This window comes from Entelurus aequoreus, linkage group LG25 (genome assembly GCF_033978785.1).
Source record: "Entelurus aequoreus isolate RoL-2023_Sb linkage group LG25, RoL_Eaeq_v1.1, whole genome shotgun sequence".
Classification (NCBI taxonomy): domain Eukaryota; kingdom Metazoa; phylum Chordata; class Actinopteri; order Syngnathiformes; family Syngnathidae; genus Entelurus; species Entelurus aequoreus.
In genome coordinates, this window is record NC_084755.1 from 5,526,113 (window position 1) to 5,548,296 (window position 22,184).

Below are 22,184 nucleotides of genomic sequence, written 5' to 3' on the forward strand. Positions count from 1 at the left end.
ACTTTTCCCCCCTTAACATGCTTCAAAACTCACCAAATTTTTTACACACATCCAAACTCGGGCAGAGCACACTTTAGTCAAAAAACCAAACCCCAAAAATCAAAATTGCGCTCTAGCGCCCCCCCTCTTACTTCCACCAGGAAGGTCGTAGAGACATGAAACAAAAACCTCTATGTAGGTCTCACTTAGACCTACCTTTCATAATTTCACATCCTCGGGCTAAAACCAACAGGAAGTTGGCAATTTTCCCTTCAAGACAAAAAATGACTAAAAACACTCATTTTTGCTTTTTGACCTGTAATTTCACCCCCTTAAAATACTTCAAAACTCACCAAACTTCTCACACACATCGGGACTGGTGGAAATTGCGATCTAAAAAAAAAAAAAACGAACCCCAATACTCAAAATTGTGCTCTACATAATTTTTGAAAAAAAACAGAGAAAAAACTGCTCCTCAGAGGAAAACTCAGACAAAACTGCTTGTAACTTCCGGTAGGAACGTCTTAGAGACATGCCCCCTAGGGAGAAAACTGCCTGTAACTCCCACTAGGAAGGTCGTAGAGTCATGAAACAAAAACCTCTATGTAGGTCTGCTTTAGACCTACAACTCATAATGACACATCCTCGGGCGAAAACCAACAGGAAGTTGGCAATTTCCCATTTTAGACAAAAATGTACTAAAAACACTGCTTTTTACATCTTTGACCTCTAATTTGACCCCCTTAAAATACTTCAAAACTCACCAAACTTCTCACACACATCGGGACTGGTGGAAATTGCGATCTAAAAAAAAAACCGAACCCCAAAACTCAAAATTGTGCTCTACATAATTTTTGAATAAAACAGAGAAAAAACTGCTCCTCAGAGGAAAACTCAGAAAAAACTGCTTGTAACTTCCGGTAGGAACGTCTTAGAGACATGAAACAAATACCTCTATGTAGGTCTCACCTAGACCTACATTTCATAGATTGACATCCTTCAGCAAAAATCAACAGGAAGTTTGCTATTCCTCCTTCAGAACAAAATTTTTGTTACAACCGGTCACCAAACATCAAACGTTATCTCCTCCAAGCGCGTTTGTCGTTTCGGCTTCAAACTGCTACAGGAGAGAGATTGAACCCTTCTGATTAAAAGTTGAGGAAAGAATTGTGATAAGTGCTACCGTTTAGATTTTACGAGCCTTCAAAGACCCGCAGCACTGATGCTGCTCCGGTGCCTATAATGACAACGGAAAATGCAATTATGTCTTTTTTGTCCTCAAAATTCTACACACAATACCCTATAATGACAATGTGAACTCAGACACAACTTCCTCTAACTCCCAGTACGAATATCATAGAGACACGAAACAAAAACCTCTATGTAGGTCTCACTCAGGACTACCACTGGACAAAAGTATTGGACACCTAGGACTAGCACCTGCCAAAAGGCGGACCCGACCAACGCTGCTTGCAGCTTTAATTTACAATTGTAGTTGAAACTTTTACATTGTGTTGCGCTCATGATGGCGTAACCAAACTAGATTATTTGGAATATTTATTCCCTTTTTTACATTTAGTATATTTAAATATAGTGTGTTTTATGCTTTTTTTCTTTTTGGAACATGTACTATACATATAATACAATAAAGTCCCATATAAAATTATGTTTCTAGCAATACTTTAATTTAGCCTTTGAAAGTAACACTCCAATGTCCATTAGTGCAGCTGTACACTAATGTACTTACTAATGTACTTACTAATGTACTTACTAATGTACTTACTAATGTACTTACTAATGTACTTACTAATGTACTTACTAATGTACTTACCAGAGACCAAGAGTGATGATTATTATCAACACTTAAGAGTGTTATTGTAATACCAAATGATGTCTGTCTGTAAATAAATAATTATGTAGCAAGATGGAAGGAAGTTGAAACATTCTCAACATTCTCAGGTTCAATCACTTTCAGGCGAAAAGGAAGTAAAAAATGTTGTCAAAGATAAAAAGAGCTGAACAACTTCTGGAACACAATTTACATTTTTGGAACAATTGGATGTAAGAACAGAGCAGAAAGTTCTCCGCCTTTGACACCCAATTTAAAATGAAGAGAAGGTGATATCACATTTAAAGAATAGACATCCATCCATCTTCTTCCGCTTATCCGCGGTCAGGTCGCGGGGGCAGCAGCCTAAGCAGAGAAGCCTTGAGAGGACTGGTTCCAACCACTTTGTCCAGCTCCTCCTGGGGGATTGTTAGTTATCACACAACTCTTATGCTTAAAGGCCGTTGCTATAGTTATTATCAATTGTGCTGAAGTTCAATCAATCAATCAATCAATGTTTATTTATATAGCCCTAAATCACAAGTGTCTCAAAGGGCTGTACAAGCCACAACGACAAGTTGTACTTTTCTATCTGTGCAAAGGGACAACTTGCGATCTTTGCAATCCGGGGCGGCATGGCGTAGTGGGTAGAGCGGCCGTGCCAGAAACCTGAGGGTTGCAGGTTCGCTCCCCGCCTTTTGACATGCAAATCGCTGCCGTTGTGTCCTTGGGCAGGACACTTCACCCTTGCCCCTGTGCCGCTCACACTGGTGAATGAATGACAGGTGGTGGTCGGAGGTGCAAACTGGCAGCCTCGCTTCCGTCAGTCTACCCCAGGGCAGCTGTGGCTATAAATGTAGCTTACCACCACCAGGTGTGAATGAATGATGGCTTCCCACTTCTCTGTGAGCGCTTTGAGTATCTAATACTAGAAAAGCGCGATATAAAATCTAATCCATTATTATTATTATCTTGGATTGCGAGTCGTCTCGTATCAGTGTTTGTGTCCAGACCCGGCCTGCTGACTGCCAAGGGCAAACATCGAGTACCTTGACGCAGACAAAGCAGAGGCAGGGTGATATCACGGGTGTCAGCACATTTCCGTTTCTGAATAATCATATATTGTGTCTAACTGGGGCTGCTGAAATGACCCCCCTTCCTTCAGAAGCAGCCTCAGTGATGTAACCAGGGACCTCACAAATAAATAGAGGAGCACGTGGGCTGTGCCTTAGAGCGTAGGTTGGATCTGTAACTGAGTGTGCAGCCCAATACGTCTCTCCTCATTGAGCCAAAATGAACTCTGTCTCTGCATGATTCCTTGCTTCTAGTCTGTTTAATAGATGTCATCAGTGTTTGATCCTGACAGGGATCCCGAGATGTTCCCAGGCCAGCCGGGAGACAATGATGTCATCATACATTTATTGTTCCGAAGACTTTTCTGAAGGGCCAGTAAGGTGACTGGTAGTAAAGTGACTGGTAGTAAAGTGACTGGTAGTAAAGTGACTGGTAGTAAAGTGACTGGTAGTAAAGTGACTGGTGGTAAAGTGACTGGTGGTAAAGTGACTGGTAGTAAAGTGACTGGTAGTAAAGTGACTGGTAGTAAAGTGACTGGTAGTAAAGTGACTGGTGGTAAAGTGACTGGTAGTAAAGTGACTGGTAGTAAAGTGGCTGGTAGTAAAGTGACTGGTAGTAAAGTGACTGGTGGTAAAGTGACTGGTAGTAAAGTGACTGGTAGTAAAGTGACTGGTAGTAAAGTGACTGGTGGTAAAGTGACTGGTGGTAAAGTGACTGGTAGTAAAGTGACTGGTAGTAAAGTGACTGCTAGTAAAGTGGCTGGTAGTAAAGTGACTGGTAGTAAAGTGACTGGTGGTAAAGTGACTGGTAGTAAAGTGACTGGTAGTAAAGTGACTGGTGGTAAAGTGACTGGTGGTAAAGTGACTGCTAGTAAAGTGGCTGGTAGTAAAGTGACTGGTAGTAAAGTGACTGGTGGTAAAGTGACTGGTAGTAAAGTGACTGGTGGTAAAGTGACTGGTGGTAAAGTGACTGGTAGTAAAGTGACTGGTAGATCACAATCCACGGGTTGGTGATCCTCATTTAGACTAGTTGGTTATTTCTACTCTTGTGTTATTGCAATGACAAAATACACCAAAAAAAAGTGAACATTGTGAGCGAAGGCGGTGGCTCAGAGGATAGAAGTGGTCGGCCAGAAAATGGAGGGTTCCTGGTACGAATCCAGCTTCTGCCGTCCACTGCCATTGTGTCCTTGAGCAAGACACTTGACTCAAGTGTGGCAAGAACTCCGTGCAAACAAAGAGAGGATTCAAAAAAAGGTGTTTGATGAACGGATGACAGGAAGTCATCAGTTTGTAACCATTTTCTACCGCTTGTCCCTCTCAGGGTGGAGGGTGCTGGAGGCCAGTTTATGGCGGACAAATACACAATAAATGTATTTAAAATTGTAATCCCAATTGTTGCATCTCTATAACATGTTTCTGTAACTGTACAGGATTAGTTGTCTTTTTGTACGGGGGGGAGGGACGGCTTGGTTCCCGGGCGTGGCCACCGCTGCTGCTCACTGCTCCCCTCACCTTCCAGGGGGTGAACAAGGGGATGGGTCAGATGCAGAGGACAACTCTCACCACACATGGTGTGTGTGTGACAATCATTGCTACTTTAACTTGACTAAAAGTGGATGTTCCTGGCTGCTGTCAGTGTCGACCAATCTAATGAGGGGGGGGGGGGGGGGCGTGGTCATGATCAGTGCGATACAGACTGTATATGCTGCATGCGTGATATAGAAGACATGATCAGTGTGATACAGACTTTATATGCTGCATGCGTGATATAGAAGACATGATCAGTGTGATACAGACTTTATATGCTGCATGCGTGATATAGAAGACATGATCAGTGCGATACAGACTGTATATGTTGCATGCGTGATATAGAAGACATGATCAGTGTGATACAGACTTTATATGCTGCATGCGTGATATAGAAGACATGATCAGTGTGATACAGACTTTATATGCTGCATGCGTGATATAGAAGACATGATCAGTGCGATACAGACTGTATATGTTGCATGCGTGATATAGAAGACATGATCAGTGCGATACAGACTGTATATGCTGCATGCATGATATAGAAGACATGATCAGTGCGATACAGACTGTATGTTGCATGCGTGATATAGAAGACATGATCAGTGCGATACAGACTGTATATGTTGCATGCATGATATAGAAGACATGATCAGTGCGATACAGACTGTATATGTTGCATGCATGATATAGAAGACATGATCAGTGCGATACAGACTGTATATGCTGCATGTGTGATATAGAAGACATGATCAGTGCGATACAGACTGTATATGCTGCATGCGTGATATAGAAGACATGATCAGTGCGATACAGACTGTATATGCGGCATGCGTGATATAGAAGACATGATCAGTGCGATACAGACTGTATATGCGGCATGCGTGATATAGAAGACATGATACAGACTGGCATGAACAAAGTGAAACTAAACCCAGATGGCAACAAACTTGTTTTTATTTGAAATAAATGTCAAGCTAGGCGATGCTGCCAGCGTTGGAGGCGATCCTGGGCCAGAGATCAGCACATTCCTTCGCCACCGGGCCAGTGATGGCAGAACCTGAGGATGCAGAAAGCATTAATACAGTAAGTCAGTCTTCTACAGTCAAGTGTTATGACACACACACACACACACACACACACACACACACACACACACACACACACACACACACACACACAAAAGGACATGGGTGTCAGACTCTGGCCCGCAGGCCAAAATTGGCCACAGTGGCGGTGGCACAATAACACCTCATTCACCGCTAATCCTCATACTTGCCAACCCTCCCGAGAGACTCACAAATCCAATGCAGCACTAACTCTTCTGGGCTGTAATATACACCCCCCCCAACCTGGTAGCGGGGGGTGTATATTGCAGCCCGGAAGAGTTAGTGCTGCATGGGATTCTGGGTATTTGTTCTGTTGTGTTACGGTGTGGATGTTCTCCCGAAATGTGTTAGTCATTCTTGTTTGGTGTGGCTTCACAGTATGTTTCTAACAGTGTTAAAGTTGTTTATACGGCCATCCTCAGTGTAACGTGTATTGCTGTTGATCAAGTATGCGTTGCATTCACGTGTGTGTGCGTACAGAAGCCGCACATATCTTGTGACTGGGCCGGCACGTTGTTAGAATGGATGAAAAGCAGACGTGACGACAGCTCGTAGAGGACGTTAAAGGCAGTGCCTTTAAGACACGCCCCCAAGACTGTGGTCTGGGCGGACTAGGAGATATAATGACTGATGAAGACCTTGGTTGGATAATGAAGGTTGCCTCAGCCCCGACATGAATGAACTAGCATCCCAGCAAAGATGTCAGGTATCTGGCTTGGGCACATCAGATTAGATCAGTGTGTTTAAAGTCCTGAATAGTTGATTTATTCATTGTTATTTTATTTTCTAATTTATTAGCCTGTGGAAAAAGTTCATGTTGATATTTACCTCCGAAGGCTGCAAATAGAAAAGAGGCATTCCATTTTTTATTTTCATTTTATTTGATATGTAATTCATATATTTTAATTATAATTATTTGAAACTGGATTTTGCATGTCACTATAAAGTTCTATAAGTCTTGCTTGTTCAATATTCAATGCAAAACTTGTTTGGGTCCCTATTAAAAGGCTTTGTTCACTTTTACATTTTGGCCCACTCTATTTGAGTTTGACACCCCTGCTCTAGGACATTAGTTCTCTAGGCCCACTTCACATGAAAGAAGACATTTCAACAGACTACATCCCATAATAACAATGTGAAAGTAACAAACATGTTCCATCACTGATTGAGAGCAGCAGAAAGAAGTGTAACTGCCATCTCACCCACAGTGAAGGACTTTAATATTCTCTTGCTTGACAACTCACACTGTCATGGTTTAGACAAAGCAAGTGCTTTTAGAAGAGGTCACACACACACACCAAACATGTTAGATATACTTTATAAACATGACTACCACCTGTGATTTGGTAGCACACTTGCCAACCCTCCCAAATTTTCCAGGAGACTCCCGAATTTCAGTGCCTCTCCCGAAAATCTCCTGAGACAAGCATTCTCCCGAACACCTCCCCATTTCCAGCCGGACTACAATATTGGGGGCGTGCCTTAAAGGCACTGCCCTTAGCGTCCTCTCACCTGAAAAGGAGACTATTATATATGTCTCCGTTATCCACAGGTTTATCTAGAACCCATAACACGGTGGCACTCATGAACGGAGGGGAGGGGCCACCTTGCAAGCAACATTCTGTGGATGTTTTCAACAAATCTGTGAAGGTTATGTTCCCGGATTCTGAGATCGCTCGCCAGTACTCAAATGGCAGAACAAAAGCTACTCAAATAGTGAAAAGTACGTGTTATTTATTTTAAGTAAGCAGCAAATACAGTACACTTAGTAGAACCCCGCCCACCTCCCCAATTCAGAGGTCTCAAGGTTGGCAAGTATGGGTGGTAGTCATGTTTATGATAGTTACATGGTTAAATCAAAAAGCAAACCCACCTTTCATTTCTCCTTTATTGTTGACAATGACACCCGCGTTGTCCTCAAAGTAGAGAAAGACTCCATCCTTTCGCCGGTAAGACTTGCGCTGCCGTATGACCACTGCAGGATGTACTGTGGACATGTTGACAGCTTTAATGGCTGACTAGAAGGTAAGTAAGGTAAGACTTGTGCTGCCGTATGACCACTGCAGGATGTACTGTGGACATGTTGACAGCTTTAATGGCTGACTAGAAGGTAAGTAAGGTAAGACTTGCGCTGCCGTATGACCACTGCAGGATGTACTGTGGACAACACCTTCTTAGTACATGTTGACAGCTTTAATGGCTGACTAGAAGGTAAGTAAGGTAAGACTTGCGCTGCTGTATGACCACTGCAGGATGTACTGTGGACAACACCTTCTTAGTACATGTTGACAGCTTTAATGGCTGACTAGAAGGTTCTACAATGAGATCAGCTGGCCGCCTTTAAAGGGGAACTGCACTTGTTGGAATGTTGTCTTGTTCACAAACCTTCCAAGGGACAACCAGACGTGTTTTGGCCATTGAAAATATGAAGAAAACGCTCACAAGATGCAAATAGCAATGCAGGTGATGAGGTCATCTATTCTGTGTCGGCTGAATGAAAGTGTTTAACAAGCTCTTGTTTACATCCTTTTAAAAAAATGTTTTAGTGTAGACCAGATCTGGGCAATTTAAGGCTCAGCGGCCACATGGGGCCCATTAAGCTTTTCAATCTGGCCAGCTGGACATTCCCAAATAATTTGTTTAGATGTTTAAGATGTAAAGTGTAGCTGCCATTATGATGTGCACTCATCTTTTATAATCACCCTAACTAAGTCTTCAACTATACTAAGTCTTTACATGCTTGGACTCTGCATCATATACTAGTCAATATGCTCATTTAATTAGTTACTATGCTCATCTAATTAGTTACTATGCTCATCTAATTAGTTACTACGCTCATCTAATGAGTTACTATGCTCATCTAATGAGTTACTATGCTCATCTCATTAGTTACTATGCTCATCTAATTAGTTACTATGCTCATCTAATTAGTTACTACGCTCATCTAATTAGTTACTATGCTCATCTAATGAGTTACTATGCTCATCTAATGAGTTACTATGCTCATCTAATGAGTTACTATGCTCATCTCATTAGTTACTATGCTCATCTAATTACCGTATTTTTTGGACTATAAGTGGCAGTTTTTGTCATAGTTTGGCCGGGGGTGCGACTTATACTCAGGAGCGACTTATGTGTGAAATGATTAACACATTAGTGTAAAATATCCAATATTATTATTGATGTCATTCACGTAAGAGACTAGACGTATAAGATTTCATGGGATTTAGCGATTAGGAGTGACAGATTGTTTGGTAAACGTATAGCATGTTCTATATGTTATAGTTATTTGAATGACTCTTACCATAATATGTTACGTTAACATACCAGTTGGTTATTTATGCCTCATATAACGTACACTTATTCAGCCTGTTGTTCACTATTCTTTAGACATTTTAAATTGCCTTTCAAATGTCTATTCTTGCTGTTGGCTTTTATCAAATACATTTCCCAAAATAATGCGACTTATACTCCAGTGCGACTTCTATGGTTTTTTTCCTTCTTTATTATGCATTTTCTGCCGGAGCGACTTATACTCTGAAAAATACGGTAGTTACTATGGTCATCTAATTAGTTACTATGGTCATCTAGTTAGTTACTATGGTCATCTAGTTAGTTACTATGGTCATCTAGTTAGTTACTATGGTCATCTAGTTAGTTACTATGGTCATCTAGTTAGTTGAAATGTGGGTGTCAGGGACAGACGTGGAAGGAGATTTCTACAACAAAGTTCTAAAGCTTAGTGATATATCACATATATCAGATTGTAGGTGTTTTTTTTCTTTTACCCTTCATGTTTATATTTTTGTTGCATTTGACTTGATTGTAAAATATATGGATGGAGAGGGGGTGTGACGTTCATATGTACCGTATTTTCCGCACCATAAGCCGCACCTAAAAACCACAATTTTTGTCAAAAGCAGACAGTGCGGCTTATAACCCGGTGCGCCTTATATATGGATTAATATTCATATTTATTTTCATAAGGTTTAGGTCTCGCAACTACGGTAAACAGCCGCCATCTTTTTTCCCCGTAAAAGAGGAAGCGCTTCTTCTTCTACGGTAAGCAACCGCCCCCATAGAAGAGGAAGCGCTTCTTCTTCTACTGTAAGCAACCGCCAAGGTGAGCACCCGCCCCCGTAGAAGAAGAAGCTCGCGGATATTTAATTTCATTTGTGTGTTTCTGTAAAGACAAAAAAATGTCTCCTCCTAAGAGACACGCGTACAAGGTTCCACTGACTTTTGATATTCATGTGAACCGCACTGTGGATACAACGGGAACACGTACAGTGAATATTCGCACCACAGGGAATGAGAAGTCGTCCTACTGTGATTCTAGCTTGCCATGCTAACGGCCAGAAACTTCCACCCACGGTGATATTCAAAAGGAAGACCTTGCCAAAAGAGAACTTTCCAGCCGGCGTCATCATAAAAGCTAACTCGAAGGGATGGATGGATGAAGAAAAGATGAGCGAGTGGTTGATAGACGTTTACGCGAAGACACCGGGTGACTTTTTTCACGCAGCGCCGTTCCTGTTGATCTACGACTGCATGCGCGTCCACATCATCGATGGTGTCAAAAAACAAGTGAAGCACACCGAAGAAGAATAATTCGAGGGATTTGTAGATGAGTAATAACTTCAGAAAGTGAGCTTTAAATGTTTATTTTGTGTGTTGTGTGACACTAACGTATGAGCAACGTTGAGTTATTGATGTTGCTATTGCTCTGCACTATTTTGAGTGTTACTATTTTTGTGATTGCACATTTGCACATTACATTTTGGGAGTGAACAGAGTTGTTAGAACGCTGGTTTGTAATATATTATTAAAGTTTGACTGACCTATCTGACTGTTTTGTTGACATTCCCTTTAGCGTAGCGTAGGTGCGGCTAATAGCACGGGGCGGCTAATAGGTAAACAAAGTTTTGAAATATGCCGTTCATTAAACGTGCGGCTAATAACACGGGGCGCCTTATGGTGCGGAAAATACGGTAGTCAATATTCAGTGTTTTATCCTTCATAGTTAATATTGTAACATTCTTTATTTTCATGTACATTCTGGGTGTCTCACTCAGGAAAAAAATGTTAAATGCCATTCCGTTTTTAAGGTGGTCTGTCATAACGTTTTTAGCATTCAGACATTATTGTGTATTAGTGTTCCTAAAATTCTGATATACTGGCCCCCAGACACATTTTTTGTCTCTAAATTTGGCCCCCTGGTCAAAATAATTGCCTTGACCTGGTGTACTGGGTTTCTATAATTCACACACAGGACTTCCTTCTGTTGCTGTTGACGGGTTTTCAATAATTGCCTTGACCTGGTGTACTGGGTTTCTATAATTCACACACAGGACTTCCTTCTGTTGCTGTTGACGGGTTTTCACGACACATTTCCGGTGTGTGTTGTGCTGAGAAGCCACATATATAAATACTGCTGAATGTCATGAAAAGAGGTAGCTCCATCTTTTGACACTCCTTCAACTCCCTTCCTTATGGGTACAATATTTTATTTTAAAAAACACAGAAGTGATGTTTTGACACGAAATTGAATGTTTAAACATTTTATCAGTAGTTTCCTTTTTTAGTTATAGTATAAATATTTATGAATGAATGAGTCATCTTTGTTGTTTGTAAGCACGTGACTAAAACAACTTAAAGGCCTACTGAAAGCCACTACTACCGACCACGCAGTCTGATAGTTTATATATCAATGATGAAATCTTAACATTATAACACATGCCAATACGGCCGGGTTAACTTATAAAGTGACATTTTAAATTTGCCGATAAACTTCCGGTTCGAAACGCCTCTGAGGATGCCGTATGCGCGTGACGTAGCCCGGCGAACACGGGTATGCCTTCCACATTGAAGCCAATACGAAAAAGCTCTGTTTTCATTTCATAATTCCACAGTATTCTGGACATCTGTGTTCGTGAATCTGTTGCAATCATGTTCATTGCATTATGGAGAAAGAAGCCGAGCAAGCAAAGAAGAAAGTTGTCGGTGCGAAATGGACGTATTTTTCGAACGTAGTCAGCCACAACAGTACACAGCCGGCGCTTCTTTGTTTACATTCCCGAAAGATGCAGTCAAGATGGAAGAACTCGGATAACAGAGACTCTAACCAGGAGGACTTTTGACTTCGATACACAGACGCCTGTAGAGAACTGGGACAACACAGACTCTTACCAGGATTACTTTGATTTGGATGACAAAGACGCAGACGTGCTACTGTGAGTATGCAGCTTTGGCTTCTAAACATTTGATCGCTTGACCATATGTGCGCAACTTTTTTTTGCGTATGTACGTAACTTTTTTAAAATATATAAGCTTTATGAACCTTGGTTTAGGTGAACGGTCTTTTGGGCTGAGTGATTGTGTGTGTTGTGCAGGTGTTTGAATTGTATTGGCGTGTTCTATGGAGCTAGGAGCTAGCATAGGAGCTAGCATAACACGTACCGTACGTGCGCGTCACGTACGTAACTTTTTAAAAATATATAAGCTTTATGAACCTTGGGTTAGGTGAACGGTCTTTTGGGCTGAGTGATTGTGTGTGTTGATCAGGTGTTTGAATTGTATTGGCGTGTTCTATGGAGCTAGGAGCTAGCAGAGGAGCTAGGAGCTAGCATAACAAACACGCAGGTGTTTTTATGCAGGATTAATTTGTGGCATGTTAAATATAAGCCTGGTTGTGTTGTGGCTAATAGAGTATATATATATGTCTTGTGTTTATTTACTGTTGTAGTCATTCCCAGCTGAATATCAGGTCACCCCCGCCTCTCACAGCATCTTCCCTATCTGAATAGCTTCAACTCCCCACTAGTCCTTCACTTGCACTTTACTCATCCACAAATCTTTCATCCTCGCTCAAATTAATGGGGAAATTGTCGCTTTCTCGGTCCGAATCTCTCTCACTTCATGCGGCCATCATTGTAAACAATAGGGAACTTTGCGTATATGTTCAACTGACTACGTCACGCTACTTCCGGTAGGGGCAAGCCTTTTTTTTTATCAGATACCAAAAGTTGCAATCTTTATCGTCGTTGTTCTATACTAAATCCTTTCAGCAAAAATATGGCAATATCGCGAAATGATCAAGTATGACACATAGAATAGATCTGCTATCCCCGTTTAAATAAAAAAAAATCATTTCAGTAGGCCTTTAAGCTGCATCCAGAAATTAGAGCCATTAAATGTGTACGCTTCATTATCTGATTTGTGGACTAATCATTAAGGTAATTGTTGACTAATGGACTATCAAAATAATAGTTAGTTGCAGCTCTACAGGACTCAGTCCATCTCAGAAAGGAGGTCAAGTGGTAGATGACGTGCAATTAGAACAGACGACAATGAGCCTAACACTTTTTGAAGTTCTTCACTAGTATAAAAACCGACCCAGTCAAGCAAATAAAGGCTCTTCAACAATGGCGGCAGCTTACTCAAATCAGCTGTCTAGTGGACCCCAGTGGGGCAAAGGAAGGTGGACACAAGACATCATCCATCATGTCTCATCACTGATTGAGATTGGTCAGTCACAAGGTGGACCTGCCATCTCACCCACAGTCATGGAGTTGCTGTTCCCTTCATGGACAACTCACTTTGTCACGGAGCAGACAAAGCAAGTGCTTTTTAGAAGGGGTGCCATCCTGCCTGGGATGTGAGCTGCTACCATGTCTGACAGCTGCACCTTCATTTAACAGCTCAATGGACTCAGCTTGCTACTCTAAACACTTGCATCTCAAATCAGTGCAGCTCATTAAAATGAATAAAAATATATTTCATCTGTGCTGGGCAGAACTGGACTTTAAAAACATAACTTTTAAACAGTAAGTAAAATATAACGTGTACTAGCATAAACTACCCATCTCCATCACAATAACATGTTAATCAGAATGTGTGCGATCAGGTCAGAATATTTTGAAAGGTGTGTCTACCGTATTTTTCGGAGTATAAGTCGCTCTGGCCGAAAATGCATAATAAAGAAGGGAAAAAACATATATAAGTCGCACTGGAGTATAAGTCGCATTTTTGGGGGAAATGTATTTGATAAAAGCCAACAGCAAGAATAGACAATTTAAAATGTGTAAAGAATAGTGAACAACAGGCTGAATAAGTGTACGTTATATGAGGCATAAATAACCAACTGGTATGTTAACGTAACATATTATGGTAAGAGTCATTCAAATAACTATAACATATAGAACATGCTATACGTTTACCAAACAATCTGTCACTCCTAATCGCTAAATCCCATGAAATCTTATACGTCTAGACCAGGGGTCACCAACCTTTTTGAACCAAGAGCTACTTCTTGGGTAGTGATTAATGTGAAGGGCTACCAGTTTGATACACACTTAAATAAATTGCCATAAGTAGCCAATTTGCTCAATTTACCTTTAACTCTATGTTATTATTAATAATTAATGATATTTATCTTTGTGGAAACACTGATCATCTTATGATTTCTCACAATAAATATATATAAAACAGATAAATATCAACATGCAACACTATTTTTATATTTTCTCTAAGTGCACATTTTTCAAATTGAACATTTTCAAATGATCACTTCTAAGACAGTCTTGGGAAATCACAATATCCCATTTTAACTAGCTAGCCACTAACATTTTTTAACAAATCATGAATTACTTTGCACCATGTTTGTACAAATAATAACTCATGTAAAATACAAAAGTCAACTCTCAAATGTTTAAATAAATCATGTCACACTTTGAACTGGACACCAAATCTGTTATCTGTTTCTTTGTCAGTTAGTGAAGACCAAGTCTTTCAAATATTTTCTTGGATTTTCAAATTCTATTTGAGTTTTGTCTCTCTTAAAATTAAAAATGTCGAGCAAAGCGAGACCAGCTTGCTAGTAAATAAATAAAATTTAAAAAAATAGAGGCAGCTCACTGGTAAGTGCTGCTATTTGAGCTATTTTTAGAACAGGCCAGCGGGCTACTCATCTGGTCCTTACGGGCTACCTGGTGCCCGCGGGCACCACGTTGGTGACCCCTGATGTAGTCTCTTACGTGAATGAGATCAATAATATTATTTCATATTTTACACTAATGTGTTAATCATTTCACACATAAGTCGCTCCTGAGTATAAGTCGCACCCCCGGCCAAACTATGACAAAAAACTGCGACTTATAGTCCGAAAAGTACAGTATTTCATTTAACCTGCAGAACAACACATTGTTGTTAAGAATTGCATCAATTTATTCTTCACAATTGTCAACCAACTTCAAGTATTTTGCCAAGAGGATTATTTGTAATGTCGACTTTTTCACAATGTGCTTTTTGTTCAAAGTACAACAATCTGAAGTTTAAATTTTAATGCCAACGTGGGGATAAATTATCTCCTATGAGCTAACATGAGTTTGACAACCCTTTTATATATGTTTGGCTAGGTCAGTACTTGAATGAATGCTCCTCCTAGGAAGTAGAACCCCACACAACTATAATCAGTATCACTCCCCTATACAATTGTAAGTAAACATCTGCATAAATGTTATCCTTATTAACATGAAGGAAAACAAAAAGAACAGATCAACTTACAGTAACTATTTAGTTTGTAACAGAAAAGATTTAAAATGTATCTGAAATTAAAAAAGCAATCAATCTTTCACACATTTTGCAGTGCACAGCTTTTTGAAGCATGATACTGTTATATATTATATATATAATATATTATATTATTTATTACTGTCTATTGTGAGCGAATTGTGGTTTTGAATTTCCCCCAGGGATCAATAAAGTACTTTCTATTCTATTCCATAAATCAGGCATGATACTGCACTGATAAAGCCGGCATGATACTGCACTGATAAAGCAGGCATCATACACCCTCCCATGAACAATTAGACATAACAGTATGAATATTATAATAGTGAAACCTGTTAATAGTAATTACACAGCCCTACTGTGGACCACTCCAACTATCCAACAAGTCAATTGAAGTGACAACTACATCATTCTTCACTTACCCTTCTTTCTAAGCTCTGGCTTGCCCTTCTTGACGGTTGCCATCACCATGTCACCCACTCCTGCTGCAGGCAGGCGGTTAAGGCGACCTTTGATGCCCTTCACAGAGATGATGTACAGGTTCTTGGCACCTTGAAGAAAGGTGACTACAATTAGCCATGTTGAATGTATAGTATCCACGCTTCCTAGAACATGTGTCAAATACCATCAGAGCACTCAACTTCTATTTCAGCTGCACACTTACACGTCTACATGAAGTGATCATAGTGACTCATGCTATTTAGATCTTAGTAAGACATCATGTCTCATCACTGATTGAGATTGGTCAGTCACAAGGTGGACCTGCCATCTCACCCACAGTCATGGACTTGCTGTTCCCTTCATGGACAACTCACTTTGTCACGGAGCAGACAAAGCAAGTGCTTTTTAGAAGGGGTGACATTACTGTGATACCTGTGCAGGTAATAACTACAACTTTTTAGAAGGGGTGACATTACTGTGATACCTGCGCAGGTAATAACTACAACTTTTTAGAAGGGGTGACATTACTGTGATACCTGCGCAGGTAATAACTACAACTTTTTAGAAGGGGTGACATTACTGTGATACCTGCGCAGGTAATAACTACAACTTTTTAGAAGGGGTGACATTACTGTGATACCTGTGCAGGTAATAACTACAAGGGGTGACATTACTGTGATACCTGCGCAGGTAATAACTACAAGGGGTGACATTACTGTGATACCTGCGCAGGTAATAACTACAAGGGGTGACATTACTGTGATACCTGCGCAGGTAATAACTACAACTTTTTAGAAGGGGTGCCATTACTGTGATACCTGCGCAGGTAATAACTACAACTTTTTAGAAGGGGTGACATTACTGTGATACCTGCGCAGGTATCACAGTAATGTCACCCCTTGTAGTTATTACCTGCTTGTGCAAGATGGCAGAATTAGGACGATACACTTTCAATGACATTGATTGCTGCTACTCAGCCTGATTGACCAGCTTCCTCTTGGGTATCTCTGCTCATTAGACATGTTGGATCTAATGAGACACCAATCTAACTAACAAGGATTATGAAGTCCTTGGTCTGCTGGAAGAGGTGAATGCTTTACATTACATGTCATATTGAAATACCCTCGGCCATCAGGCAAATGAACAATAACTCCTAACAGCAGCTCCTTGAATTCCTTCTAAGTCTATCTGATAGCTCAGTTACAGCTCTTTTTATTACCAAATATGTGTTATATGTGTTTTATGTCGCACGATTGCACCAAGAAAAATTCCTAGTTTGTGAACCCGTTCTCAAACAATGGCAATAAAACTATTCTGATTCTGATAAAATGACTAATTGCTTGTACCACTATTGTATCAGACAATATTTCTTCTCTAAAAGGTTGGCGCCCTCCAGGCAGTGATTGTAAGAATGTGATGAAGCATAACATACCTGTGTTGTCTGCACAGTTAATAACTGCTCCCACTGGAAGACCCAACGAGATGCGGAACTTGGCCCCGGAGGAGCCACCACGTCCTGGTAAAAGAAGCAATGTTTAGCGTGTCCGACCTCCAGGATCACTCACTCTTGAGACAAACCTCAACACAGGTGTATTTTGAACCAAGTTTATACCACTAGATGCTATATTCTTTCGCTATGTAATTGCAGGAGTTTTGTTGCTGTTAAGAGTTCCAGTCAGACGGGTTTTCACGACACATTTCCCGTGTGTTTTGTGCTGAGAAGCCACAGATGTATAAATACTGCTGAATGTCATGAAAAGAGGTAGCTCCATCTTTTGATTCTCCAACTCAATTCCTTATGGGTACAGTATTTTATTTTAAAAAACACAGAAGTGATGTTTTGACGCGAAATTGAATGTTTAAACATTTTATCAGTAGTTTCCTTTTTTACAGTTATAGTATAAATATTTATGAATGAATGAGTCATCTTTGTTGTTTGTAAGCACGTGACTAAAATAACTTAAGCTGCATCCAGAAATTAGAGCCATTAAATGTGTACACTTCATTATCTGATTTGTGGACTAATCATAAAGGTAATTGTTGACTAATGGACTATCAAAATAATAGTTAGTTGCAGCTCTACAGGACTCAGTCCATCTCAGAAAGGAGGTCAAGTGGTAGATGACGTGCAATTAGAACAGACGACAATGAGCCTAACACTTTTTGAAGTTCTTCACTAGTATAAAAACCGACCCAGTCAAGCAAATAAAGGCTCTTCAACAATGGCGGCAGCTTACTCAAATCAGCTGTCTAGTGGACCCCAGTGGGGCAAAGGAAGGTGGACACAAGACATCATCCATCATGTCTCATCACTGATTGAGATTGGTCAGTCACAAGGTGGACCTGCCATCTCACCCACAGTCATGGAGTTGCTGTTCCCTTCATGGACAACTCACTTTGTCACGGAGCAGACAAAGCAAGTGCTTTTTAGAAGGGGTGCCATCCTGCCTGGTATGTGAGCTGCTACCATGTCTGACAGCTGCACCTTCATTTAACAGCTCAATGGACTCAGCTTGCTACTCTAAACACTTGCATCTCAAATCAGTGCAGCTCATTAAAATTAATAAAAATCTATTTCATCTGTGCTGGGCAGAACTGGACTTTAAAAACATAACTTTTAAACAGTAAGAAAAATATAACGTGTACTAGCATAAACTACCCATCTCCATCACAATGACATGTTAATCAGAATGTGTGCGATCGGGTCAGAATATTTTGAAAGGTGTGTTGAAATGAAGCATTTTTATTTACTTATTTTTTGTCTTTTAATTCGCTTAAATATGTCCATGTGCACGTAACTGCTGGAGTCGGTGCTCCTTTTAGATGTTGCGTTGCCACTTTTATGCTAATGTTAGTAATATTTCTTTATTTTGTTCTGCTAGACTGCATTTCCAGCTGTGTAAGGGGAATGCGGCACAACGCTGATTGAACACAATGTTGTGATGAACTGGACTTTCTGGCTGCGCACATAGACAGAAGACGCACACATACACATCGAGGGAAGACGCACGCACACATCCAGGGAAAACGCACGCACACATCGAGGGAAGACGCACGCACACATCCAGGGAAGACGCACGCACACATCCAGGGAAGACGCACGCACACATCCAGGGAAGACGCACACATACACATCGAGGGAAGACGCACGCACACATCCAGGGAAGACGCACGCACACATCCAGGGAAGACGCACGCACACATCCAGGGAAGACGCACGCACACATCGAGGGAAGACGCACGCACACATCGAGGGAAGACGCACGCACACATCGAGGGAAGACGCACGCACACATCCAGGGAAGACGCACGCACACATCCAGGGAAGACGCACGCACACATCCAGGGAAGACGCACACATACACATCGAGGGAAGACGCACGCACACATCCAGGGAAGACGCACGCACACATCCAGGGAAGACGCACGCACACATCCAGGGAAGACGCACGCACACATCGAGGGAAGACGCACGCACACATCGAGGGAAGACGCACGCACACATCGAGGGAAGACGCACGCACACATCGAGGGAAGACGCACGCACACATCGAGGGAAGACGCACGCACACATCGAAGGAAGACGCACGCACACATCGAGGGAAGACGCACGCACACATCGAGGGAAGACGCACGCACACATCGAGGGAAGACGCACGCACACATCGAGGGAAGACGCACGCACACATCGAGGGAAGACGCACGCACACATCCAGGGAAGACGCACGCACACATCCAGGGAAGACGCACGCACACATCGAGGGAAGACGCACGCACACATCGAGGGAAGACGCACGCACACATCGAGGGAAGACGCACGCACACAGAGGGAAGACGCACGCACACATCGAGGGAAGACGCACGCACACATCGAGGGAAGACGCACGCACACATCGAGGGAAGACGCACGCACACATCGAGGGAAGACGCACGCACACATCGAGGGAAGACGCACGCACACATCGAGGGAAGACGCACGCACACATCGACAAAAGACGCACGCACACATCGACAAAAGATGCACACGTGTACACACATTGACAGAAGACGCACACGTACACACACATTGACAGAAGACGCACACATTGACAGAAAGTGCACACACACACATTGACAGAAGATGCACGCACACACTAATTGACAGAAGACGCACACAGACAGAAAGCGCGCACACACACTGAAAGATAGCGCACACATTTTGACAGAAAGCGCACACGTACACAAACACACATTCACAGAAACGCACAAGGCAATGGCAGATTGTAGCGTGCAAGAATATTGCTTCATTGGCCATTGCTTCCCTAATGTTTAATAATGCAGTATCTGACATGTATGCCATGTTTGAGCAAGGTAATTATGCTAACAGCTGATCACAGTGATGGAACATAAGTTCAATCAATCAATGTTTATTTATATAGCCCTAAATCACAAGTGTCTCAAAGGGCTGTACAAGCCACAACGACATCCTCGGTACTCTAGTTAATGCTTTACGTTACATTTCATTAAACTACTATAATTGCTTGTTCTCGAATTGTATTATCTGTTAATAATTTGCATCTAAAAAGTTGACTCCCCTAGGCATCCACATTAATGTTGCCATCGGTCCTTATAAGAGGTAACAGTGTGTTGAAACTATAACCATTATTGTGTTACCTGCGCAGGTAATAACTACTCCCAACTGCGCAACTCTCAGTTTATAATTTCACCAATTGTATCTAATTGTTGGAGGTAACGAGCCTTTGGAATAGGATAGTTTGTCTCGGTACATTCCCTTTAGTTTGTAGGATCCATTTTAAATCAAGTTTGTCGATTATCTCACACTACTGCAGGTAAAGTGATGGTCAACACACCACGGCCCACAATGCATTGCGGAATCACGTGTCCTGTCAAGCCCTATCGCTTGCTTTGTGTACTGCAAGCCCTGACTCTGCTTTAAACATGCACATTACTTACAAATACTACAGGAGAATTGAGTATTAACCACCAATTAGTTATAATACATTAAGGTACAGAACGGGAAAGACTGAAGAACATTCTAGACTGTGGATCAGCCGAAAAGATCCCAGACGTAGAACCACACATCACTAAACATTTCCTCGCTCAAATCGCCGGCACGAAAGAAGAAAGTAAAGTTTATTTGACATACGATGATCCTATTATGTCGAACACGCAGGATACACTGAATTGGGGTCACGTAATTCTAATTGAGCGTGAAAAAACGAGGGATTAGGTAGAATTAGAACTACTAGTCAAAGTACGAAAAAGGCCGTGATTAATGGCAAAATAACTCAGTAAATGGATGAATGATACACTATAAAAGATATTGAGCACACGGTTACATTAGCTGGGTGGACGGGGCGAGCAGATGCATTTAGATTCAGCAATGTGGCTTTCTTACCTCTCTTCGACATTGCGACGCCAGAGGAAAGAGGACGAGGGCGGAAGCAGTTATGCGTAATATGCTATTCTTCATCCGGGTCAGGGAGGGGCGTGATGCTTTTAAAACAATCGGAAATAAGAGTGTTGCTAAGTGTTTAGTGACTGTTTAACACATTTGGTCTGGACTATGGATTCATTGTAAATACTAAAATACACTCTATAGGTCGTGTTTTACCATGAATTGTTTAACGTGGAACCCGACTTAAACAAGTTGAAAAACTTATTGGGGTGTTACCATTTAGTGGTCAATTGTACGGAATATGTACTGTACTGTGCAATCTACTAATAAAAGTCTCAATCAATCAATCAAAGTTTGTTAAAAAAACATAGTTTTTAATCATGTTTTTTTTTTAAATAAACCTTTATTTATAAATTGCAACATTTACAAACAGTTGAGAAATAATAATCAAAATAAGTACAAAAACAGTACAAAAACAATACAAAAACAGCGCCAGGGGGTTGTAAACTCAATAAAGTAACTAAAAATAAATAAATAAATATAAAAATAATAATAATAATAAATAAATAAAAATAAAAAATAAAAATAAATAAATATATATATATATATATATATATATATATATATATATATATATATATATATATATATATATATATATATATATATATATATATATATATATAACAAACAAAGTGCAAAGCCATAGGCTCACACAATTTTAGTTAAATAATTAAAATTTGGAACACAGCATCATCGTTTTCACAGCTTTTTGCTTGTTAGAGGCAGAGAGTGTTTTGACGTAGAGTTCTAATTCTTTTTTAAAGGCACAAAAAACAGGTCTGGTATTGAGAAACTTACATTTATGAATATAAAACTTGGCCAATAGTATTTTATGAGTTTATTTCGAACATGCAAGCATACAACATGATACGTCACAATTTCCAGTTCCTCCCTTCAACATGTTGGAAAAGGAGTAGGGAGAAGCAGAGCTTATTTAATCCTACCCCTTTCCTTTTACATAAGGCGGTTGCTAAACTTTTGTTCACTTCCTGTTCTCAATTTATTCACAATATACTCCATAAGTAATCACAATAACAATAAATAAATAAATAAATAAATAATACTCGGTGAAGTAAGTTACATTTTATATGGTAAGATGAGTAAGATTATTTTGAAAAAAATGAACGGATGGATGGATGAAATAAATTCAGAATGTTTATCATGGTTCTTCTTCTTTGTACTTTGTAAACACT

General features: G+C 40.7%; 2 protein-coding genes across 2 annotated transcripts in view; one reads left to right on the forward strand and one right to left on the reverse strand.

Annotated features, from left to right (window-relative positions):
• Nucleotides 1-398, forward strand: part of engase (endo-beta-N-acetylglucosaminidase) — a 36,604-nt gene extending 36,206 nt beyond the window's left edge. Inside the window, exon 14 of the mRNA XM_062036335.1 lies at nucleotides 1-398. This exon is cut by the window's left edge and continues 1,834 nt beyond it. The gene's annotated coding sequence lies outside the window, so the exon portion shown is untranslated.
• Nucleotides 399-5,347: 4,949 nt separating this feature from the next.
• rpl23 (ribosomal protein L23) lies at nucleotides 5,348-20,999 on the reverse strand. The gene is made up of 5 exons (XM_062036462.1): nucleotides 20,929-20,999; nucleotides 16,963-17,046; nucleotides 15,512-15,640; nucleotides 7,393-7,506; nucleotides 5,348-5,470 (listed from the first exon to the last, which is right to left on the reverse strand). Exons 1-5 carry the CDS (start codon nucleotides 20,939-20,941, stop codon nucleotides 5,388-5,390), a joined length of 423 nt encoding a protein of 140 aa, XP_061892446.1. The 5' UTR covers nucleotides 20,942-20,999; the 3' UTR covers nucleotides 5,348-5,387.
• Between the last annotated feature and the right edge of the window lie 1,185 nt (nucleotides 21,000-22,184).